Raw genomic sequence first — 23,401 nt, 5'->3', positions numbered from 1 at the left:
CTCACACGGTCAAAAGCTTTCTCATCATCTAGGAAAATAGACGCCAAGAATGTTTATCTGATTGGGATTTACTAAGAACATTGAAAAACAATCTAATATTATCTGCATTATGACGACCTTTAATAAACCCACATTGTTCCCCTCCAATCAATTGAGGAAATAAGGATCCCAAACAGAGGGCTGATATTTTTGCGAAAATTTAATAATCTAAATTGATTAAAGAAATGGGTCTATAATTTTTACATATGACAAAAGGTAGGGGAAGACAAGGATCAATTGTGATCCAGTAGGGCATTAATTACCATTCACAAAAGAATGGAAGGTCCGGCCACAGTCGTAGCCCCAGATATGAAAGCAACAAAAAGAGATGACTGGGCTGTTCCTTAGGACAGGAAAGAGGAAAAGATCACTAGGGAAAAAGGGTTAGTGCTCAATGGAGGACAACCCCTGGGTATCCAATTAGTTGGATATAATGGCCTCACACACCCTTGCGAGTGTCATGCTTCATCATCGGCAATGCTCCTCGTCGGGCAGGCGGTGCAATGCCCAACGGGTTCACCTCTAAGAGGGGCTCTTTATCGGAGATCTTTTATCCAACTGCCTATGAGTGAAGTGGGGGTGAGGGGCCAGGACAGAGTAGATAGTGTGGGTGAGGATAAAATGTGGCCTAAGGTATCGGAAAGCAATTTTTATTCTGGTGGTACTCTGCCACAAATAAAATCAAGGATAGCCGGTACTCAGGGGGACTATGGTTTCCCGGAATGGACCAGGGCTAGAGTGCAAATGGTGTGGTCAACATGTTTCTCGCTTCTAGTACAATGACTGCGATTCTTCAGGACCTAGTAAAAAACTACAATCTACAAAACATGACCTAATGATTAGTATCAGTTTAAATACAGCACATAAGTTGTACTACCTGTATGACACTGCTCCTACCTAAAAAGTGAAGATAAAGGAGAACATTACCACAGGTAAGTAACAACATGTGACCCTGTAGTGACCGTGAACACACTGTGAAGAAGTGACATACTAGTGCAAATAGTGACTAGTATGTGATTAAAACCAAGTTAAAAAGCTGGTAGCATCAGTATCCATTAGAACTACTACACGCACCTATGGAAACGGTGATACTGTTACTCACCTAAGGGTTAGAGTTATAGGGTGTCAACAGTACCCGGTGGAACTGACATCAAGGGAGTAGCCATAACCTTTCAGGCTGGGAAGAAAAGGACAAAAGTGGGATGGTATTGAGAGGTAAACTCAAATGTAGGGCGCATATGTATCCTGCTGCCTCGGTGCAGGCGTTCTGTCTAGGGGTAGAAAGCCAAATGGTGGAAAATTGGCCAAGTAGTATGTGTTTGAGGCACTACACGGCACTACGTGAGAGTAATCTAAATATCCTCTATCCAGCCAGTGGTAACCAGTTGGTAGATAGTGGACTGGGCTGGGTTGGTATCTAACAATGGGGAGACGCTCCCATTGTAGTTGTATTATAAAGATATTGCAAAGATAGCGTCACAGTGAGTACTGGTCAAAAACGGATATTAATTCCTGGTAGCTGTAAAAGCGCACAATGCAAAACTGCTGTTTATTCCTCCCAGGGCCGCTATTAGAATAACAGGAAAATAGTTAGAAATTAGTCAGGCAATAGGACCCTGCAGTGCGGTAAAGAGGTTTTAGTCATAAGGGTTGGAAATCTCTGTTGGTTTAGAAGGCGGTACACTTACTTTCTACTGCTCGTGTCAGGGCCAGTCAAGCCTACCCATCTCACCGGGTCCGGATAGTGGAAAGCCGGTCGTGTTCCTCCTCATTAAATAGCACCCAGGGTGTGTTCCACAGGATCCCAAACAGGAAGTAGAACCTGCCCGTAGATCATGTGGTTTCCCTCGCGAATCGGGCGGCCATGATGGAGTGGAGGGTAGTGTATAAAAATTAGTAAACACATTCAGGGTAATGTCACTAAAATGGCGGTGTCGCTCAGTGATAGGTGGGTAGTGATTAGCCTTATAAAGTGTGGTACGCCAAGGTAAGTGTAATGGCCATGATAACTGTTGTACGACCAAGACAGCAGGTATACACTGATCCCAAACAGGAAGTAGGATCCGCCCGTAGATCATGTGGTTTCCCTCGCGAATCGGGCGGCCATGATGGAGTGGAGGGTAGTGTATAAAAATTAGTGAACACATTCAGGGTAATGTCACTAAAATGGCGGTGTCGGTCAGTGATAGGTGGGTAGTGATTAGCCTTATAAAGTGTGGTACGCCAAGGTATGTGTAATGGCCATGATAACTGTTGTACGACCAAGACAGCGGGTATACACTGAACTTAGCATAGTTCGCTGGGTGGATCAGGGATGTTTTGGAAGAGATGTGTTCACAGAGCACTCCACGGTATATCCTCATTCAATCCCTGGCTGTCGGTGGATAAGCTATGTATCCACCTCTGTTCCTTAAGAAAAAGACTGTGCTTGGATTTGTCTTGGGAGGATTCAAGAACTAACCAGGACAATGAGTCAGCCGTGTGGTTCTGTTCTAGGTAGTGCCTGCACATCTTGGTGTTTGTTTTCTTACAACGGAAGTTGCTTCTATGTTCAGAGATGCGGATTTTCACAGGGCGGGAGGTCATGCCTACGTACTGCACACCGCATGGGCATCTCAACAAGTAGATACAGTTAGAAGTGTTGCAATTGGTATGGCCACGCAGTTCCCAGCGGAAAGTGTCCGTCAGGGGGATAGTTTTGGATGTGCTGGTGAAGGGGCACACACTGCAGGAGCCGCACTGATAATGCCCACGTACAGGCGGTAATTGCCACAGGGTGGTTTGTTTAGGTGGCTCTGCCTTCCTCGGTCTGGTATGCACCAGAATATCCTTAATATTCCTTGACCTTTTGAAGGCAAATCTGGGCGGTGTAAAACTGAGATTGCCCGTGTTCAGAATTTGCCAGTGTCGTTTGATTATCTTTTTGATTTCGTTGGAAACTGGCGAAAAGGTGGTGACACAAGTAAGAAGATCTGACTCCTGTGTCGTCCGGGTCTTGTATTCAAGTAGGGCCCCCCTATGGTTATTTTCTGCACGTTTGCGTGCCCTAGAAATCTCTCTAGTGGGGTACCCTCTATCCCTCAGGTTTCTGGATAGTAAGGAAGACTCGGTTTTGTAATCCGACAGGTGGGAGCAATTGCGCCTGACCCGCAGAAATTGTCCGAAAGGCAGGTTCAGTCTCAAGGCCTTAGGGTGGTGGCTGGTAAAGTAGAGCAAACTGTTGAGGTCTGTTGGTTTGCGATACAGAGTTGTATCAATTTTTTCCCCCCTCCAGTCTAACGGTGAGATCCAAGAAGGCAATTTTGGATGGAGACGCCGTTATGGTGAAGTGGAGGTATTCGTTCAGCGTGTTTAGCCAGCTGAAGAACTCCTTGTATAGGGTTTCAGTGCCTGTCCAGAGTACCAGGATATCATCAATGAACCTCCTCCATAGTTTGATGTTCAGATGGTAGGGGTTCTCTGGTCCATTGATGTGTCTTTCTTCGAAGTCTGACATGTAGAGGCAAGCTACCGAAGGGGCAAAAGTACTGCCCATAGAAGTGCCCTGGGTCTGGTGGTAGTATTGCCCTTTAAACTCAAAGTAGTTCTCCGTAAGGGCAAGGGTAGCACATTCCATAATAAAGGAAGGCGGCCTGGGGGAGCTCCATTCTTCTGCACTGAGGATTCTCTCGATCACTCCTAGTGTGGCCCTCTGGGGGATGTTAGTATAGAGGGCCTCCACGTCTAGGGTGATGAGAAAATCGATCTGGATATCCCCCTGACGGACACTTTCCGCTGGGAACTGCGTGGCCATACCAATTGCAACACTTCTAACTGTATCTACTTGTTGAGATGCCCATGCGGTCTGCAGTACGTAGGCATGACCTCCCGCCCTGTGAAAATCCGCATCTCTGAACATAGAAGCAACTTCCGTTGTAAGAAAACAAACACCAAGATGTGCAGGCACTACCTAGAACAGAACCACACGGCTGACTCATTGTCCTGGTTAGTTCTTGAATCCTCCCAAGACAAATCCAAGCACAGTCTTTTTCTTAAGGAACAGAGGTGGATACATCGCTTATCCACCGACAGCCAGGGATTGAATGAGGATATACCGTGGAGTGCTCTGTGAACACATCTCTTCCAAAACATCCCTGATCCACCCAGCGAACTATGCTAAGTTCAGTGTATACCCGCTGTCTTGGTCGTACAACAGTTATCATGGCCATTACACATACCTTGGCGTACCACACTTTATAAGGCTAATCACTACCCACCTATCACTGAGCGACACCGCCATTTTAGTGACATTACCCTGAATGTGTTCACTAATTTTTATACACTACCCTCCACTCCATCATGGCCGCCCGATTCGCGAGGGAAACCACATGATCTACGGGCGGATCCTACTTCCTGTTTGGGATCAGTGTATACCTGCTGTCTTGGTCGTACAACAGTTATCATGGCCATTACACTTACCTTGGCGTACCACACTTTATAAGGCTAATCACTACCCACCTATCACTGAGCGACACCGCCATTTTAGTGACTTTACCCTTAATGTGTTCACTAATTTTTATACACTACCCTCCACTCCATCATGGCCGCCCGATTCGCGAGGGAAACCACATGATCTACGGGCAGGTTCTACTTCCTGTTTGGGATCCTGTGGAACACACCCTGGGTGCTATTTAATGAGGAGGAACACGACCGGCTTTCCACTATCCGGACCCGGTGAGATGGGTAGGCTTGACTGGCCCTGACACGAGCAGTAGAAAGTAAGTGTACCGCCTTCTAAACCAACAGAGATTTCCAACCCTTATGACTAAAACCTCTTTACCGCACTGCAGGGTCCTATTGCCTGACTAATTTCTAACTATTTTCCTGTTATTCTAATAGCGGCCCTGGGAGGAATAAACAGCAGTTTTGCATTGTGCGCTTTTACAGCTACCAGGAATTAATATCCGTTTTTGACCAGTACTCACTGTGACGCTATCTTTGCAATATCTTTATAATACAACTACAATGGGAGCGTCTCCCCATTGTTAGATACTAACCCAGCCCAGTCCACTATCTACCAACTGGTTACCACTGGCTGGATAGAGGATATTTAGATTACTCTCACGTAGTGCTGTGTAGTGCCTCAAACACATACTACTTGGCCAATTTTCCACCATTTGGCTTTCTACCCCTAGACAGAACGCCTGCACCGAGGCAGCAGGATACATATGCGCCCTACATTTGAGTTTACCTCTCAATACCATCCCACTTTTGTCCTTTTCTTCCCAGCCTGAAAGGTTATGGCTTCTCCCTTGATGTCAGTTCCACCGGGTACTGTTGACACCCTATAACTCTAACCCTTAGGTGAGTAACAGTATCACCGTTTCCATAGGTGCGTGTAGTAGTTCTAATGGATACTGATGCTACCAGCTTTTTAACTTGGTTTTAATCACATACTAGTCACTATTTGCACTAGTATGTCACTTCTTCACAGTGTGTTCACGGTCACTACAGGGTCACAAGTTGTTACTTACCTGTGGTAATGTTCTCCTTTATCTTCACTTTTTAGGTAGGAGCAGTGTCATACAGGTAGTACAACTTATGTGCTGTATTTAAACTGATACTAATCATTAGGTCATGTTTTGTAGATTGTAGTTTTTTACTAGGTCCTGAAGAATCGCAGTCATTGTACTAGAAGCGAGAAACATGTTGACCACACCATTTGCACTCTAGCCCTGGTCCATTCCGGGAAACCATAGTCCCCCTGAGTACCGGCTATCCTTGATTTTATTTGTGGCAGAGGACCACCAGAATAAAAATTGCTTTCCGGTACCTTAGGCCACATTTTATCCTCACCCACACTATCTACTCTGTCCTGGCCCCTCACCCCCACTTCACTCATAGGCAGTTGGATAAAAGATCTCCGATAAAGAGCCCCTCTTAGAGGTGAGCCCGTTGGGCATTGCACCGCCTGCCCGACGAGGAGCATTGCCGATGATGAAGCATGACACTCGCAAGGGTGTGTGAGGCCATTATATCCAACTAATTGGATACCCAGGGGTTGTCCTCCATTGAGCACTAACCCTTTTTCCCTAGTGATCTTTTCCTCTTTCCTGTCCTAAGGAACAGCCCAGTCATCTCTTTTTGTTGCCTTCTATAATTTTTACACAATGAGGGATCTTTATTTTCTTTGGGAAGAAGACAAATTAAGGCATCCTGGAAAGAACCACCGGAAAAGTTAGAGGATATGAAGAAAAGAAAGAGTTGATGTAATTTAGGAATTAGTAATTGAGAAAAATGAGAATAAAATTCAATGGTAAACCCATCTGGGCCGGGCACCTTACCATGTTTAATATTACCAATTGCATTAAAGATATCTTGTGTTTGAATTTCTTTATCTAATGAAGAAAAGTCTATATTAAGATGAGAAGGAGGATCAATGGAAGACAAATATTGATGTATATTATCTTGAGAGGTAGAAAAATCAGGTGTATAAAGTTCTTGATAAAAATTGGTAAACTCAGCTAGAATATCTTCATTCTTATGAAGCATATGGTTAGATGAAGTAAGAATCAAATTGATTTTGGAGTGTTCTTTTTTTATTTTAAGATAATTAGCCATAAGTTTTCCCGATTTATTTTGACCACCATAATATTTCACAGATGCTTTAAGTAAAAATGAATTTACATTGTCTGTGGACAATTTATTAAAAGTGAATTTCAGTTTGATGAGAACTTCCAGAGAGGATTTTCAAGTCAAGTCAAAGATATGTTTATTTAGATCATAATCTTTAAACAATACAAAACAATTAGTGTAATTTAAAATTAATTCACATCAATCGCACAGGCAATTTTACCGATTAAATATTCAGACCAAATTAAAACCAGATTAAAATCCTCACGACCTATATGCATATCAGTTAATAAATTAAACTCACTTCTTTGTTGGTGGGTCTACTCCCTACGAAATTATAAAACCGGTTCTAGACAAGATATAAAAATATTTCGTTATAAAATTCTAAAATATCAGTTCTAATTTATTATAAAACTCTGTACTGCCTTTATGAACTTCCCCAAGGCGATTGCAATTTCTATGCTGGGCATTTCTGTGATAACATCGATCGCTTGTGCCCGGTTTCTTATGCCATATTTTACAAATATTGGACGTAGCCAGAGTTTGCGTTGCTCTAAGATAGTTAGACAGTCCAGCAGAATATGCACTGAGTCTGCTTTGGTTCCCAGGTTACAATTACAACACCCTTTGGGATCAAGCATTTTATTTTTGATTCCTTTATTTATTAGCCATGGGTTAATCCCAATGCGGAACCTTAAAATCTCCTGTCTACACCATGGATATGGTAAGATATCCAGATAGGGGAACCAGTTTTCCTTTGCCCAGGAGTTCATCATAAACTTTACTGATTTTTTCTTGCTAAGGTATTCCTTGTCTGCTCTTTTTGATGCTTCTTGACCATTATACTTTAGCTCTTTTTTTGTGCATTCTATCTTAAGTGACTCTCGGCATAAGACCACTTTTGTATTCTCAGCGGCCTGTACCACTTTCTTACTACACCTTTTTGCCCAACTTAAATTACTTTGTTGAATCTCATTACGACACCAATATGCAACTTTTTGTCCATTGTCATTCTCCAGGCGTTTCCAAAATCTAATCGCTGCTACTTGTACTTGTACTCCCCACGTCATTGTTCCTATTTCTAATCTTAATGCTTGGATCATTGCTGATGGGGGCAATGATAAGAGGTTTTTCAGGCATTTTCCTTCCTCCAGGTCCCAGACATCTTTACCGCTCAAATAAATGATTTCTGCTCCATAGAGTACTTGCGATGGTATCATTGCATTGAAAGCCTTTAATAAAGGACGATGGGACATATCCCCATAGTCACGGTTAAACATTTTTAGCCCGGCAATTGTTGTATGTGCCTTCGCTTTTTGGGCTTCTAGGTGTGTGTGCCAGTTTAATGTTTTATCGAACCACACACCTAGGTAGCGGTATTCATTAACAGGTTCTAATTTAAGATCACCTAAAAACCAATTAAACTTAATCGCTTTTTTCCCAAAGCATAACATTTTCGTCTTATCTAGATTTACCGTTACAAATTTCTTTTCACAATATTCCTTAAGAAATTTCAGCTTCCTTTGAAGGCCTATTTCCGTCTGGTCTACTATTACCAGGTCATCCGCATATAAGAGGCACGGTACCTTTTTGCCATTCATCCTAGGGCTGGCACTGCCCTCCACTTCTAAACCCTCAGGTAGGTCGGATAGAAATATAGAGAATAGCTGGGGGGCCAGTACACAGCCCTGTCTTAGGCCATTTTCAATAGGTATTTTTGGTGTTAGTGACCCCTCCGTGTACCTAATTACTTGGGCCCAGGTGCCTCTGTGTAGTTCTTTTAATATGATCAGCAGTTCTTTTGGGATATTTTTATTGATTAATAGTTCCCAGAGACATTCCCTGTCCACTGAATCAAAGGCGGCACAGAAGTCAACGAAGCAGCAACAGAGCTTTCCGTTCTGTTCTGTTGACTTCCTTGCCAATGCCCATAAGGAGAAACAATGGTCAATTGTAGAGTGTCCTTCTCTGAACCCTCCCTGTTCTACAGGTATTATTGCACACTCATTGACCCAGGTATTTAGTCTATTTAAGACAAGTTTCGCAAATACCTTTTCTCCTATATCAGGAGGTTTATCAGTCTATAGTTTTGGGGTTCACCCATACTGCCTTTTTTATGAATTGGCCTAATTATTGCACCCTTCCAATTTGATGGCATTTTACCTTCTATTAATACTGCTTGGAATAGCTGGGATAGGAACCTTGCATACCATTTTGTATGAGACTTTAATATTAACGCTGGGAGATTGTCCGGCCCTGCGGCCCGAGTTAAATTCAGTTTTTTAATTGTTGCTTCTACTCGCTCTTCCGAAAAGTCTGCTTTAAAATCTTCTGCGGGTTCATGCCAACTTTGGGGCTCTAGATCCCCAGTAGGCATAAGTGCTCCATACAGCTCCCTTAGGTATTTATCCCAGGCTGCCTCACTTACGGCACACTTCATTTCCCCATCTTGGGGGGCCGATGCTAGTTTTACCAATTTCCAGAATTGTCGCAAATTTTTAGTCTCTATGGCCTCTAGTAGATCCCCCCAGCATTTCTCTTTATGTGCCCTTTTTGCATCGGAGACCATCCTTTTAAATTCAGATTTTAATTTAGTGAGGTGATTTTGCCTCTCTAGATTGAACTCTTTCCTTAGCCTTCTGGCTTCTGCCATTATCTCTCTTTTTTTAATTTGACAGTCCATTGAAAACAATTTTACTCGACTTGCCCGGTTTATAGTGCCTTTCCTTTTATTCTTTTTTAATTCTACCCTAAGACACTGGACTACTTGAGCTATCTTCTCCTCATACCATTCCAAGTTTACTCTCCCAGGATTTTCTAAATCAATCTTTAATTGGAAGGCCAATTCCACCACAGGTCCTCCTTTACTGTATTGTTTATCATTACATTCAGGCGGCTACCTTCTTCTTCGTTGCCCTTTTACAGCCACACCTGACGCCTCCCTAGGCCTGCGTGGTATTTTAGGAAGTTCCTTCCCGGTTGTATTTCTTCACTCAAGTCCTTTTCTGATATCACCCTTACTCCCCCTTGGAATATCTCTCTGGCTGCTTCCACAATTGCCCTTTTTACTAAGTTCGAATATAGTAATACTTTTGTTATTTCCCTGCACTTTGTGCTTTCTAAAAAGCCCACCTGTCTCAGATCTTTTGAGCCAATCCCACTCAGACTTATACATTTGGAGAAGATTGACAGAACTTGGGTTCTATTTAGGGGATTAATTTTCCTCTGATTCTTACCCCTTTGGCCTGTGTGCACCGGTTCCAGATATATCCATTTATTCTTTCCCGTCCCCCCTCCTTTCTCAGGGGACGCTATGTTTCGCTGCCTACTCCCTTCCCTCCCTGGGGGCCCTGCTACTTGCTCATATGGTTGTACTGATCCAGCCTGATTACTATAACTCTGTATATTCTGTATTTGGCCCCTTACACATGTTGTTATTTTCTGATTTACAGGGTTTATTTTTCGAGCCATCTCTTTTGGGACCTTATTGCCACAATCCTGCTTTTGTATAGTTGGTGTATTCCTTCTAGCATCTGACACTGGGGGTCCTAATGGTACGAAGGTCTGAGCCGAAATATTTAATTTTTCCTTAGCTGCCTTTTTCTTTTTGTTTCCCTTTACCGCTATCTGCGGGACCTTCTTATTACTTGGCCTGTTTTGAGTGCAGGCCCTTGCATGTTCCCATATCCTTTTTACCAGCATTGGTCTCTTGGATATATACACATTGTCTGTTGTCTCTTGTGGTTCTTCCAACGCACACCCTACGCTTTGATCTGTTATCTGTGAGGTCACTACTGGGCTTATCATACGAGGCATTTGCCCTTTTATTCCTGTTAGTTCTTCTTCAATCTTTTTTAGGGTTGTCTTTTGGGAATTTAGTACACCATTGTTCAGCATTGATACTTTTAAGATTCACTGAAGGGTTTTTTGTAGCATTAGTAATAAGTCCAATATCGATGTTGTGGCTGGAACCGATAAATCTGAGTCCTGGTGACTGTTTCTCTCTATGTCCTGCTGGTTACTTTTCTCCCCACACTGTTGTAGGAGTTGGTTAACTGTAGCCCCCCAGATAGGGCTGGACTCGTAGCTTTCCCTTCCTATTGGCCCATCGTTCCTTGCTGTTCGCTGGGAGAATAAATTTGGGGATGATGATAGCCGCGGTGCCGCCATTATAGGATTTTGGCTCAGGAGTGATAGATTTATTAACAGGGGGTCCTCTATCTCTTCTTCCGCTACTTCTTCTGGAGCACCTCCCTTGCTTCTTTCCACCTGAGTTATTTCCTCCATTTCTACATTTTTTCCGTTCTTGGATCGAGACTGCTCTTCAGTTTCCAGATTTATTACCGGTAATTTTGATACTTTATAATGTTTGGCCACAAAGTCCATAATGGGGTTAGTAGTTACCATGTTCTTTTTCGTGATGGATATTAAAGTACACCCCTTTTTGGCTTGCGGGGCTTGCTTGGTCACTCTTTTGACTTTCCTCTTCCTGAGTCGTCCCTTGTTGGTATCCTCGGGGGATGTCTGGTTTTCCTGACTCTCTTCCCATGACCTTGATCCCGCCAGTATCTCACCCGTCTCCAGGTTATCTTCTCTGACTCCTTACATTGTTTTAATTTAAGTTTTGGGCGCATTTCTTATACTTCTTGACAAGCTGTGGAGTTAGTTCAAATCTCACTAAGTCTCGCTCCTGGCTCTGGTGTGTGGCCGAACTTTCTCAGTTAAATGTTAGGGTACCACCGTTGGTATATGATATATGATATCTTTTGCACTTACTCAGGCTCTCATACTCACTTACCTCTGTTGTGCCAATGCCCGTCTGCCTGCCTCGCCGTGGATCTGGGTCTTCTCCTTCAGGTCACTATTCCACTATTCCCTTTTGTTGTAGGAACTTTCTAGGGCGGCCTCTTTTCCCGGCTCCTGCCCCTTGGTGATGCGTCGCTAGATTTACTTGTTCTTTTCTGCCCCTTATTATCTATCTAGACCCTCCTGAAGTCTGTTCCGTTGGCCCTCTGGCCGCGCTTTGCCCAGTTGGGGCTTCGCGGCGTGGGGCCCCACTGGGTTCCTATCCTATCCTATGCGCGTTGGGGTCTCTTCAAAGTCTGCAGGTATGGGGATCCAAAGATAGAGCTACTCCTCCGCTCTCCGCTCTTTAGTGCCGCTTTTACCGCTCCCGTGTCGCGGCTCCCTCTTTCACTCGCGACTCGCGTCTCTCGGCTCATCCGCTCCTCGGGGTTACTTGGCGCTCGTTCCTCTGCGCTCCTCCGCTCTTGATTGAGGGCCTGCCTGAGCTGTTCACACGCGATGCGCCTGCGCGCCTACGAGGTTTCGTCTCTCTCGCCTCTCTCGGTGGTTCTCCAATTCTTCCCACTCTCGTTCAGCTTCAGTTTGGTCCGTTCTCGGCTTTCGGCTCCGGCGACTCCGGTGACTCCAATCAGGCAAGGCAAAGCTGGGCGTGGCCACATTTAGAGACGGTGCTCCACCAGTAGCTCGGCTGGTTTTGGGTTGTTTGGTTTGTTGGTCTCTACCCTGTTCTCTGGTCTCCGTTCCTATTCTGTGAAGGCTGTGAGAGCGGGGGAAGAGGGAGTTTTTAAGGGGTGATGGGCTATGGACCATGGGTAATGAGCAGGGAGAGTTTTAGACAGGCAGCACCAGGTAACACCGAGCACCAGCACTGCTCCCCGCTCTCAAAGCTCCAGTTCCAAGCACCAAGTCAGCACTCAATCAGCCCGAAAAATTATCTCCAATCTGCCCTAGGCGGGGTACCTCGTCGTTGCTCCGCGCTGCTCCGCTCCTGTCTGGACACCACACCTCGCTTGCCTGCAATAGGGCTGATACCAACTCGCGCTGAGAGTTCTTCTCTGCTCCACCCTCCTCCTCCTCTCTAGTCAACGGGTGACCGGGAAGCTGGAGCCGGAGCAGGAGTGGGTGCCAGCAACTCTCTACTCAGCTCAGCAGGGGTGTCAGGTCACCAGCAGGTTCCCAAACAGCACAAGCGGCACAAGCGGCAAATCGGGAAATCGGCAATCACTGTCAGCGACAGTACCCGCGACGAGCCGCGGCCCGCTCTGCTCTGTGCTCCACGCGAGGTTCGTCTGAAAACAGGGAGGATTTAAAATGTGTACGTTAATAGGAATGCTCTAATTATTTAATACGAGTAGTGAGAGATTTCAAAGTATCTAGAAAGGAATTCTTTTTGTGGGATACATCACAACTAATAAAATCTCTTGAAGCAGCTTTAAAAGTATCCCATATAATTTGTGGAGAAATATTTGAAATTTCATTTTCAAGAAAAAAGGTATTAGCAAAATATTAAAAAATGTTGGTAAAATATGATCTAATAAAAGGGAATTATTAAATCTCGATCGTCTAGTACCATGAGATGGAGGAAGGAGGTCTATATTCAGAAATACTGGAGCATGATCCAAAATAAGTGTAGGACCAATCTCTGATTGAGTAATGTGTTGTGCAAGGGAGTGGGCAAGGAAGAGATAGTCTAATCTGGATTGAGAACAGTGTACTGGGGAAAAGAAAGTACATTCTAAAAGGGTGGGGTTGCAAAGTCTCTATGCATCTACTAAAGATCATTGTGTAACGGTAGAAGTAAATTGGGTGTGTATAAGAGAGGGGATAAATTTGGTTTTAGAATTATGGTTAAGGGTGGGCGTAGTTCGCGAAGTAGCACTTCGCGAAGCTACGCAAAGTGAAGTTCGCACTACGCGAGCTACGCGTAGCACTTCGCGAACTGCGAAGTAACATGTTCGCACTGTGCAAGATGTTGTTTTCAATGATTGCACAGTGCGGACAAGCAACCGGCACTGTGCAATCATTGAAAATGGCATCTTGCACAGTGCGAGCTGTAGTTTTCTGCTGCTCGAGTAGATTTTTACTCGAGCTGCAGCTTTCTCAACGCGAACTGGTAGTTTCTCATCGCGAGCGGTCGCGAGCATACGCGACCCCTCGCAATGAGAAACCTGACCTTCTCGCGTTGGGAATCTCGCCGGGAGGTTTATTTTCCATACTCGCGATCGCGAACAAGGAAAAAGTCTCGCCAGGATGTCATTTTGCTTGCTCGCGGTCGCCAACTTGACGTTGAGGACCGCGAGCAAGCAAAAAATGACCGCAGCACTACGCAACACTACGCTACGCGTGTTCGCACTGTGCTACGTGCAGTTCGCGTAGCGCGAAGTAGCGCGAACTTCGCAAACTACGCGAGCGTAGCGTAGTGCTTCGCCCAGGCCTAATTATGGTCCAGTATAGGATCAATAACCATGTTACAATCCCCACCCACCAATAGATAATCATCCTTATAAGTCATCAATTTAGACAATATTTTGGGCCAGAAGGCATTATTGGGAGAGGAAGGGGCATAACGATTGAAAAGAGTAATAGGAATTTTGTTAACTAAAAGGGAAACAGATACCCATCTTCCTAGATCATCAGAATGCGAGAGCACTTGAACATCTAAGCGTTTGTGACATAAAATAGCTACACCATTATTTTTATCATTACCGTGGAAAGCAAAAACATGACATACCCATTGTCGTTTAAGGTTGGCAACCTCTTTATCCACAATATGCGTTTCTTGAAGCAAAGCAATATCACATTTTGAATTGGAAAGATAAGTTAAAACTCTCTGACGTTTTATAGGAGAGCCTAAACCTTTAACATTCCATGATATCATTCACAAAGTCATCTACATTAGAATAAACATATTAAATTAAATAAATAGGAGTAATAGAAAGAAATTAAATAAGAATAATGATAGAAAAAGATAGATACACATTATAAAGGTTGAAAAAGTAGAATAAAAGCTGAAATATATATAAAATAAAGGATAAGATGTGATTGTAAAGGAGAACATTAGTAAAATGAGATGCAAAGAAGAGAGAAAGAAGTAAGATCTATGATATAAAAGAAGAAAGGATTGTCGAAAGTAAAAGTAAAAGAGAGAGAAAGAGAGAAAGATAATGAGAAAGGGAGAAAAGAGGAAACAAACACTAAATATACATACAACCAGACCAAAACATAAAAAAAAGACGAGGGTGGTGAAACCACATAAGGAAGATGACACAACGGACCAGACATCTCAGGGCAAGGTCGGGAGGGAAAGACACTCCATCCAAATGAACTAGGTAATCGCAAGGTCAAATAAAACAGGATACCACACCTAGATAGTTGATAGAAGAACAAGAGAACAAAGAACTATGAAAAAACTATTTAATACTTGTATAGGCAAACATCAAATTCAGAGGAAAAGCAATGGACAACATTGTAAAGGAAGGAAAATATGTAATGATAGCGTCAATTGCTGGAAACTCTGGAAACTTCTGTGTCCTCTACTCTACACTTATCGATGAAACGTTGCAGCAAAGCCGGATCTTCAAAGTTCGTTGTCTTGTTTTTGTAAGTTGCTTTAAATAAACAAGGATGAAATAGGCCAAATCTCGCATTAAGATTTCGCAATGCAGGTCTCATGTCTAAAAGTTTCTTTCATTTGTCTGCTGTTTCCTGTGTAGAGTCCTGGCAAAAGAAAAGATTTGATACTTGCCAGGGTATTCAACCTTTAATCTTGGCTGCTTGTAATACTCTCAACAAGTCTGTTTATTCCCAAAAATACATAATAACACCTCTTGGCTTTGCATAAGGAGGAGAACGTGAGTTGTGTCCCAGGTGATGCGCTCTCTGGATATTGAGACTTGGAGACTCAGGGACACCCAGAATTTGTGGGTGAAAGGATTTGAAAAATGCTATACGGTCAGAACCTTCCTGTCCCTCCAACAGACCATAGAGACCTAGATTGTTGCATCTATTGCGATTTTCAAGATTTTCAATTTGTTTTTTAAGACATGTAATTTCCGTTTGCATCATGGGGATCCGGTCTGTCACAACCTGAAGAGAAACAACGCGTTGGTCTTTTTATACAACTTTGTTTTTCATGTCCAACCATTTATCCTCCAAAGCTTGTAAGTGATTATTAGTTTCTTCCATATGTGGGCGAAGAGCACAAATTTCTTCCAAAAGTAAGTCTAAAGATGTAGGTGGAGGAGAAGTGGTAGGAGTGGTGGGTATTTTTTGACACATTTACCAGATGAAAGAGATGATTTGAGCAAAGGTTTTGTAGTTGTGAGAGGAATATTAGAAGAGGTCAAAGAAGTACCCGCTGGGAGGGATACAGTATTGCTAGAACTTTCTTCCATGGTGGATTGAAGAATATTAAAAGGATTATAGTCTTCAAGAGGCTATGACAAAGCAGACACTTGTGTGGAACACCTCACTGGTTTTATCCCGATAAAACATGGAGCACTTTCCCAAAATACGGATGGGTAGAGTTGTTGGAAGAGATTAGTAGTTTTGTGCTAGAAAATTATTTTGTACGGTATAAGTTTATAGCATAAAATGGAGTTTATGAATTAATAAAGCCCAGGTCAGCGAAGAAATATGCATACAATTGGAAAGGAGGACGAAGAATTGTCCGACAAACCATAAATTTGCAAGAAGAAATCAACCAACCACTTCTGGAGACAAACCACCTCTCAACAGATAATATTCATAGTCAAAAAGATACTTTGTTGAGTCACTTACGGTTACAATTGGTAATTCTTGATAAAAACGGTGGAGCAAGATATCAAGATAATTGTATTAACTTCGAAAATGTATTTAAATATTTGTGATTATTTCCAGTTCCCAAAATAATTCTTTGGTCTCTTCAAAATACTGTCGTTGTTAAAGTGCGTGTAAACGTTCTCAAAAAAATCAAAACTCCATGAAGATAAACTGTCCCTTTTAATTAAAGCAATATTCAAGTACTACCAGGTATATTTTGAGGTGTAATCTTCCCAAATAGTAAGAATATTGTCATTGGTAACCAAAGTCTATTCGAATTTCTTGTGAAAAACATTGAGGGAGCATGAAACAAAAAGAAAAAAACAACGTTGTGGTGAGAGCCAAGACTCCGTCACGCAATTCAAAATGGCGGACGTGAGTCCCATGAAGAAAACATGCCGTGCATAAGGAAAGAAGAAAAGGGAGTCAGGAACTGCTCACTGGTTGGCGAAAGTCAGACCATTGCGGTCAGGCAGTATTCATGGGTTGACAGATAGAATTAGCAGCCAAACATGAAGGTGACTGGAGCGGAGGTCAAAAACCCTCCCGAGTTGCTGCAGACCGTCAGTGGAGAGCAGCCATCTCCTTCTGGCGTCAAGCCACGCCTCCCCTCAAATGCAAGATTTAAAGGGGAGATTTTTCCAAAACAAAACATTTTGGCCTCGGCACAAAACTGATGAGGAGAACTTCCAACTCCTCAGCTAGCAGCCAAGCACAAGTCCTGAAGGGGTAAAAAAAAAAACACCAGCAGCATGCATATTAAAATATCATTTCAAGCTGTCTTTAAGTTTTGGTTTAACTTTTTACATGATTTAGAGCTGCAGTAGCTAGAAAGCATGGCTAGTTACTGCTGGATTCAGACAGGAAGGACAAGACATGAATGCTGCAATAAAATGTAAGCAGTTATATCTGAGCACCTACAGTGTAACAAGAGGTTGAAAACATAATAAACCACCCCCCCCCAAGCAGGTCAACAGTACAAAGTGTAATTATATTGTACTAAGTCCCTGTACCTTGGAGGAAAAAGGAGGGGGAAAGAGGCAGGACTGGCCACTAGTAAGCAAGTATTTTTAAAGGACATTGAAACAAACAAATGAGAAGCAACGTATGGCATTTGGCCCACAGAGACATATGTATACTAACGTATACAAGAGGTCGTAGGCTTACGCTGGACCTAAAAACAATGCCATTAAAAACTTGAAGCCCCATTTATGACCTCCCCTGACTTTTCAATCACTTATTTGCCAGCTTCACTGTGCTTTTACTAATCTTTTCAAATTCACTTGACCTCCATTTATCTCTTTTTACCCCGTCATGCTTTCACATAGGTCCCCATACTTTGAAAACCTATTTCCTATGGCATTAAAAGTTCACGAAATATTCACATGTTCACCATGTGTCTCAAACAGCATTTGTTTTCTCTCATGCATCTCTCTCTCATTTATACTGCTATCATCAATCATAAGGCGGTGTTCTCTATCAGTTCGCTTTTATGTATTAGTCCGTTATGTATCTTAATTAAATAAACGCATTATTTTACAAGTCAACAGTTAATGACTTTGTTTGGCGTGATGTTTGTTCTTGCAGATGGCGGACGGTGCTCCCTTCACAGCTGAATACGAACAACCTTCAACCCATCTAAGTTTTGGTCTAAGGACAGTCAACTCTGCTCTCCAAAACTACATGGTCTTGGACTGTTTTCGGAAGGACACCCATAAGATTGACACATTTTTGAAGTTACTGAGGTGCAGGTGGATAGAGACGCCGGGTTGCTATCAGCCCGAAGCAGCCTTATCGATAAGCGACTCTCTCCTTGCCTAATGCATCTATTTTCTGACTGACCTGTTCAATAGGATTGATGAGCTGATTTTCGGTGGGAAAAACAACAAGTTTCTACATTGTTCTTCAAGACATTTTAAAATACTGCATTTCATCTTTCTTCTTTCTGTTAAATCAGCATCACCCCACACCTTTAACAAATATTTTTGACTTGTCGCTATTTCAAGTGTACGTCTGATTTGGAAATAAAGTGGATGCCAATCACATGTTCTTGTAATTTTAATTATAGATGGAAAAATGCTGTATTTCACATGAGAGGTTTACAAAGGTTACTCATTTAGTTATTCAAGGAATTTTGTATCCAATCCCTTGCATGAGCGACACTCTTGAATACGGCGCTCAGTGTTATTGAGATTATTAATAAAATAACCTTACCAGCTTCATCATAGAGGACAGGTGAGCATGCAAGTTGTTCACAATGCAACTTCATGAATGGATTCGAAAAGAGGGTTGTGTCAGCAGTGTATTTTAAAACATATAATGCATAGCGAACCACAATGGATGCTACACACATCCTGGATAAACTCCACATAGCATCACATGCAACCCTTGTGCCAAGCTTACAAAAACCACTTACCCAAAGGTTGTCTTATTTCACAAACGCTGAGGAAAACATAACCTAACTCAATTCAAAGATCTTTGTTTGGTTAAAATAAAAGATAACCATAAAAGCACAGTACATTTTGCAATTAATAAAATGATTTCAGTGCCAATTAAGTTCATAATTAAGAATCACATTATAATGGATTTCCAATAATTAAAAACACTTTAAAAAAAAGCAATAACAGATGCAATACCAATTTCATTATCTAAGAATTGCAATGCTAAAAATGCGGGTCGACATTGTCTCAGTCCAAAGTTCTTTAAAACAGTGATAATCCATCTCCTTCTTGATGTAACATAAAATTTACAAAAGAACATGATAAGTATAGTTGACTGTACGGAAACATCATCGCACGGACATTTATACAGAACTCTTGACCAGTCGTTTCATACGGGAAAACTTAGGGATCTATATAAAATATTCAGTCTAAAACCTGTCAACAGGAAATGGTCTTAATCGCCATTGATTCGAAGACTATATGTTTTTATAGTTGGAGTCAGCAGAGTTAAATGATGAGCTTGAGCCATAGATTTTCTCATTTCGGTGGTGGCTCTAATTTAGCCCAAGAGACAAATACAGCTGGCTTTAAGATTTTTTCTGGGCACATTACACATAGAAAGAGGCTCAGTGAAATATTCCAAACGTCCTAATTTTAAAAGAAACATTTTCACATATTCCAGCCATCTTACTTGTTTGACACCATCAGACCCCAGCGCTTCTGTCAGTATATGACGATTAAAACCAGTTTCGTCTGCCGTCCAGATTCTATGCTACAAGAGGACGGGCTGAATCTTAATCGTGCCCTCTAAATATGGCATACCCATTTCCAAGTGACAGATATAGTTTGATGTACTATCTAGTAAAGCCAGGAGAAACTTAAAAAACGTATTTTCCGCAATCTGTAGTGCATTTACATCCGCATAACCCCAAATGCCCGCTCCGAAGGTAGCTATTGCCACACATTTAGCCCTATAAATGTGTAGCAGTTCCGCCGGTTGGCGTCTGCCTAGTTTACGGCCGAAATTTGATCGTGCCATTAGTTACTTAACAAACAACAAAAGTCTGGCTTTAACTGCCTCCAACCATGTTCCTGACCTATCAAATAATATCCCTAAGTATGAAAACGTTTTTTCCTCGAGTCTATAAAGAGAGATTTAGTCCTCTAATTTGACCCAACCCCTCAGTTCAATGTAAACATTTTAGAACAATTGATCGTAAGCCCCAAATTCTAAATAAAATTAGAAAAAGAGTTAACGACCCTTTGGAGACTGAGCGGCGTACAGGCCATTAAAACCGCATTGTCTGCATACAGGAGTGCAGGGATGGGGCGCGTTGCTGCTGTCGGTAGATCCATACACTCCTTGACTAAAATATTTTTTAAATTGTTTATATATAGTGTAAAAAGAAATGGGGCAAGGACACAGCTTTGCCTCACGCCTCTCATCACTCTGAAGTGACTAGTGCATTCTCCGCCCAACCCATATCGGACCTTTGCCTTTGCCCCTGAATAAAGCTGCCTTAAAACTGCGATTATTAAAACATCCACACCCAAGCCCTCTAAAATTGACCACAGCTTATCATGAATAACACAGTCGAATGCTGCCGTTAAATCAACAAAAGTCAAAAATAATCTTCTCTTCTTTGCCCTTGTATATTTATCCATTTAAATGTGTAACTTAAGGCCCTGTTCGACTGTACCCAGACCCTTACGGAATCCATATTGTACATCACTTATAACGGCCTGTTCCTCCACCCATATCTGCAATCTATCTAATCAAACCTGCCCAATAATCTTAACTGTTGAGTCCAGCAGTGAGATTGGGCGGTAACAGGCTGGATTCATCCTGTCACCCTTTTTAAAAAACGGCACAATAATAGATTCATACCAGTTTGGTAGGAAGCCACATGAGCTACATGCATTAAAAACCTGTGTTAAAAGTGGTCCCCATAATGGTAAGTTTGGTTTAAAGAGGTCAACAGGAATACCATCGGGCCCTGGGGCCTTGCCACCCAGGCTTGAATTGATTGCCGCGATGACTTCACTAAGGGTAAAATCTAATAACAGTTCTACAGGTTCGGGAAGATGCGCAATAACGTCCATATTTGGCATAAAGCCCTGATCATCTATCACTGGGTTGTTATACAGTTTTGAATAATGTAATATCCATTCTGATTCGGTAATAGCAGTCTCTATGGTTGCTATATCCATATCAGCCAAAAAGGGCACATTCACCGCCTTCTAGAAGGCAGGAGAATAGCGATTTTCTGAAGCGTCATGCAAAGCACGCCTGGCTTCCTCTTTTAAAGCAGTCTTTCTTGCTTTTAGTGCCAATTTATAATCTCTTCTTGCCTCTCTGATGTGCTCCTTATTTTTCACTGTAGCATGAACGGAGTGTTTGAGTTTAGTATAAGCCAGTAAATTCAGTGTCAAACCACCCTTGCTTATTCAATGCATTTCTTATTTGCTCCAACAAAGAGTGTCTTTTTAATAAAGTTAGAAATAGCCAAAAAGTTTTCCATAATATCTTGCTTGGATGACCCTTCATCCAGGCAAGATAAGAACATACTTTTGCAGTTCGACACAACTTTTGTAATACATTCCTCAGTATCCACAGTAGCCCATCTAAGTGCATATACATTTTGCTTGCTCAGAGCAATATTGTCAACAGTATCAGAGGAATTAGCTCTGGCATTAATACCCTGACTATGCACCATCACGTCTACACTTAGAGGGAAATGGTCACTTAAAGCAATCTCATGTGTCTTAAAATTTTTAACACGTGAAAAATATCTACTCGATGTTAATATAAAGTCTATTGTAGAGAATGTATCTCGGCCATTAAAGGTAGGGCTAAAAGGAACCATAGGCGAACACAGATTATTAACAAAACCCAAGTCAAACATAAACACAATGTCATTCAGGAAGTCACCATACAAAGTATGTGTAAAGTGTGGGAAACTAGAACCTTTCTCATATGTTAAGCCACAGACTTCTTTATCAGCATATTTGCATAGGGAAGAATTAAAGTCCCCACCCAATACAACAAATACCTCCTTAGTAGAGTGAGTCTGTAAGTTATGTAGGTGGAGGCTCATAGATTTCAGTATTTCTTTAATCGACTCGGGTGTAGCATTATTATAGAAGTTCAACAGAACCATGCAAAAAGTATGATCTATGTGAAGACTAATAATTTGATAGTAACGTTCAGTAACTTTTAGTTCAACTTTCACTATATTCAAATGTTTGAGATATACGTACAGAGCCCCCCTAGCTCTACCATGCAATGATGTAATAGCTTGAGTGTGGAAGGTTTTATAACCATGTATATGGATTGAGTCTACCGCCCAAGTTTCTTGCAGGTTAAGGACATTAAAGTTTCTCACAAACTCAGTCCATAGGATATTCCACCTTAGATTTTAAGCCAGCAACGTTCCAGAACAGGAAGTGGCACCTCCTGTTCTTTGCCACAGTCATTTCCCCTCCCAATAACAGGGTTAGTTGGTATAGAGTAAGCTTGTAGAAAAGGGGATAAAGTGGAGACCGCCGGATTATTAAGCATAACCTAACTCAATTAACTTACATCTGGAATAATAATTGTTCAATTTCCCTACAGGGATTATCACTTTTAAAGGCCTAGGTGATGTTTCTTTTTTAATTGCTGATAAGGTGTGATGCCAGAATACTGCTGTCAGAATATCCTCTGATATAAATCATATGTCCTAAATATTGATTATAAAAATATCGCCTCATTAGAATTAATAATAATAAATCTACTTCCAATGGGACAATGTTTTAATACATACTGTTTAGGGTACCTGGCTTGTGTCAGATTGTATTTCAGTAAAGGATATTCTGACATACATACCACTGTGATAGGGCGTCATTCCTGATGTATGATCTACAATCAGCTCACCACCCAACCTTTCACTTGGAACAAGATGGATCATGCCCTCTGAATCTCCGCCCATTTCCAATAAATGTCAGGTAGATGTTGCCTCCTCACAGTCGGACAAAATATTAGCTACAGCCATACCCCAGTGCAGGAGGAATAGGTATCACCTTGACATGGACAGATTATGCCCACTCCCCAGTGCAGGAAGAATAACCATGATGCTGACACAGGAAGGATATACCATCTCCTTTTGTCCAACATCACGATCACTTGTCTTGAAGCCGCTTATCTAAGACTACATACAAACGCTGGGCATAAGAGATTATTATAACCAATAGAACTCTCCTGTTACCCTACCTGAATACGGGGGAGAAGGTCCACTGGTGGATGATTACAAATGGGTTAGGTTTTCTCTGTCACCATTTACAAGAATAGATGCAAAATTAGGTACGCGGTGGGAAAACAATTATTTACAGTAAAAAGCAGTACAATTTGAACAAAAGTGAAATAGCCACCTTACCAGATCAGTACGGTTGATGATTGTTGAAATAATACTGAATGCAGATACCAGAGACCAGATTTACAACCCTGTTCACACAACGCAGAGCAGCACCAATAGTTGCTGTTCTGGGTTGCATGCCAAGGAGAGAGCAGAAAAAAGCCATATCTACCAAGATATGGCAGTCTCCTTGCTTCTCCCTAGCCCTGGTGCACAATCAGGCATCTGAGTTTCATTAACACACCTTTACACCATCAATGGTGTCTGCATGAGTCTAGCATAGTTTTTGTACTGGAAGGGTATTCTTCC

The 23,401-nt window shown here is 42.1% G+C and overlaps 1 protein-coding gene across 1 annotated transcript in view; it reads left to right on the top strand.

The window, feature by feature from the left end:
- LOC146856675 (somatolactin-like) overlaps window positions 1–18,078 on the top strand; it is a 56,026-nt gene extending 37,948 nt beyond the window's left edge. The window contains exon 6 of the mRNA XM_085646761.1: window positions 17,845–18,078. Within this exon, the coding sequence (XP_085502887.1) occupies window positions 17,845–18,078 (234 nt within the window). The remainder of the gene's footprint in view (window positions 1–17,844) is intronic.
- Window positions 18,079–23,401: the final 5,323 nt, after the last annotated feature.

Source organism: Triturus cristatus, chromosome 3_2 (genome assembly GCF_964204655.1).
Source record: "Triturus cristatus chromosome 3_2, aTriCri1.1, whole genome shotgun sequence".
Taxonomy (NCBI): domain Eukaryota; kingdom Metazoa; phylum Chordata; class Amphibia; order Caudata; family Salamandridae; genus Triturus; species Triturus cristatus.
This window is presented reverse-complemented; position numbering and strand designations above follow the sequence as displayed.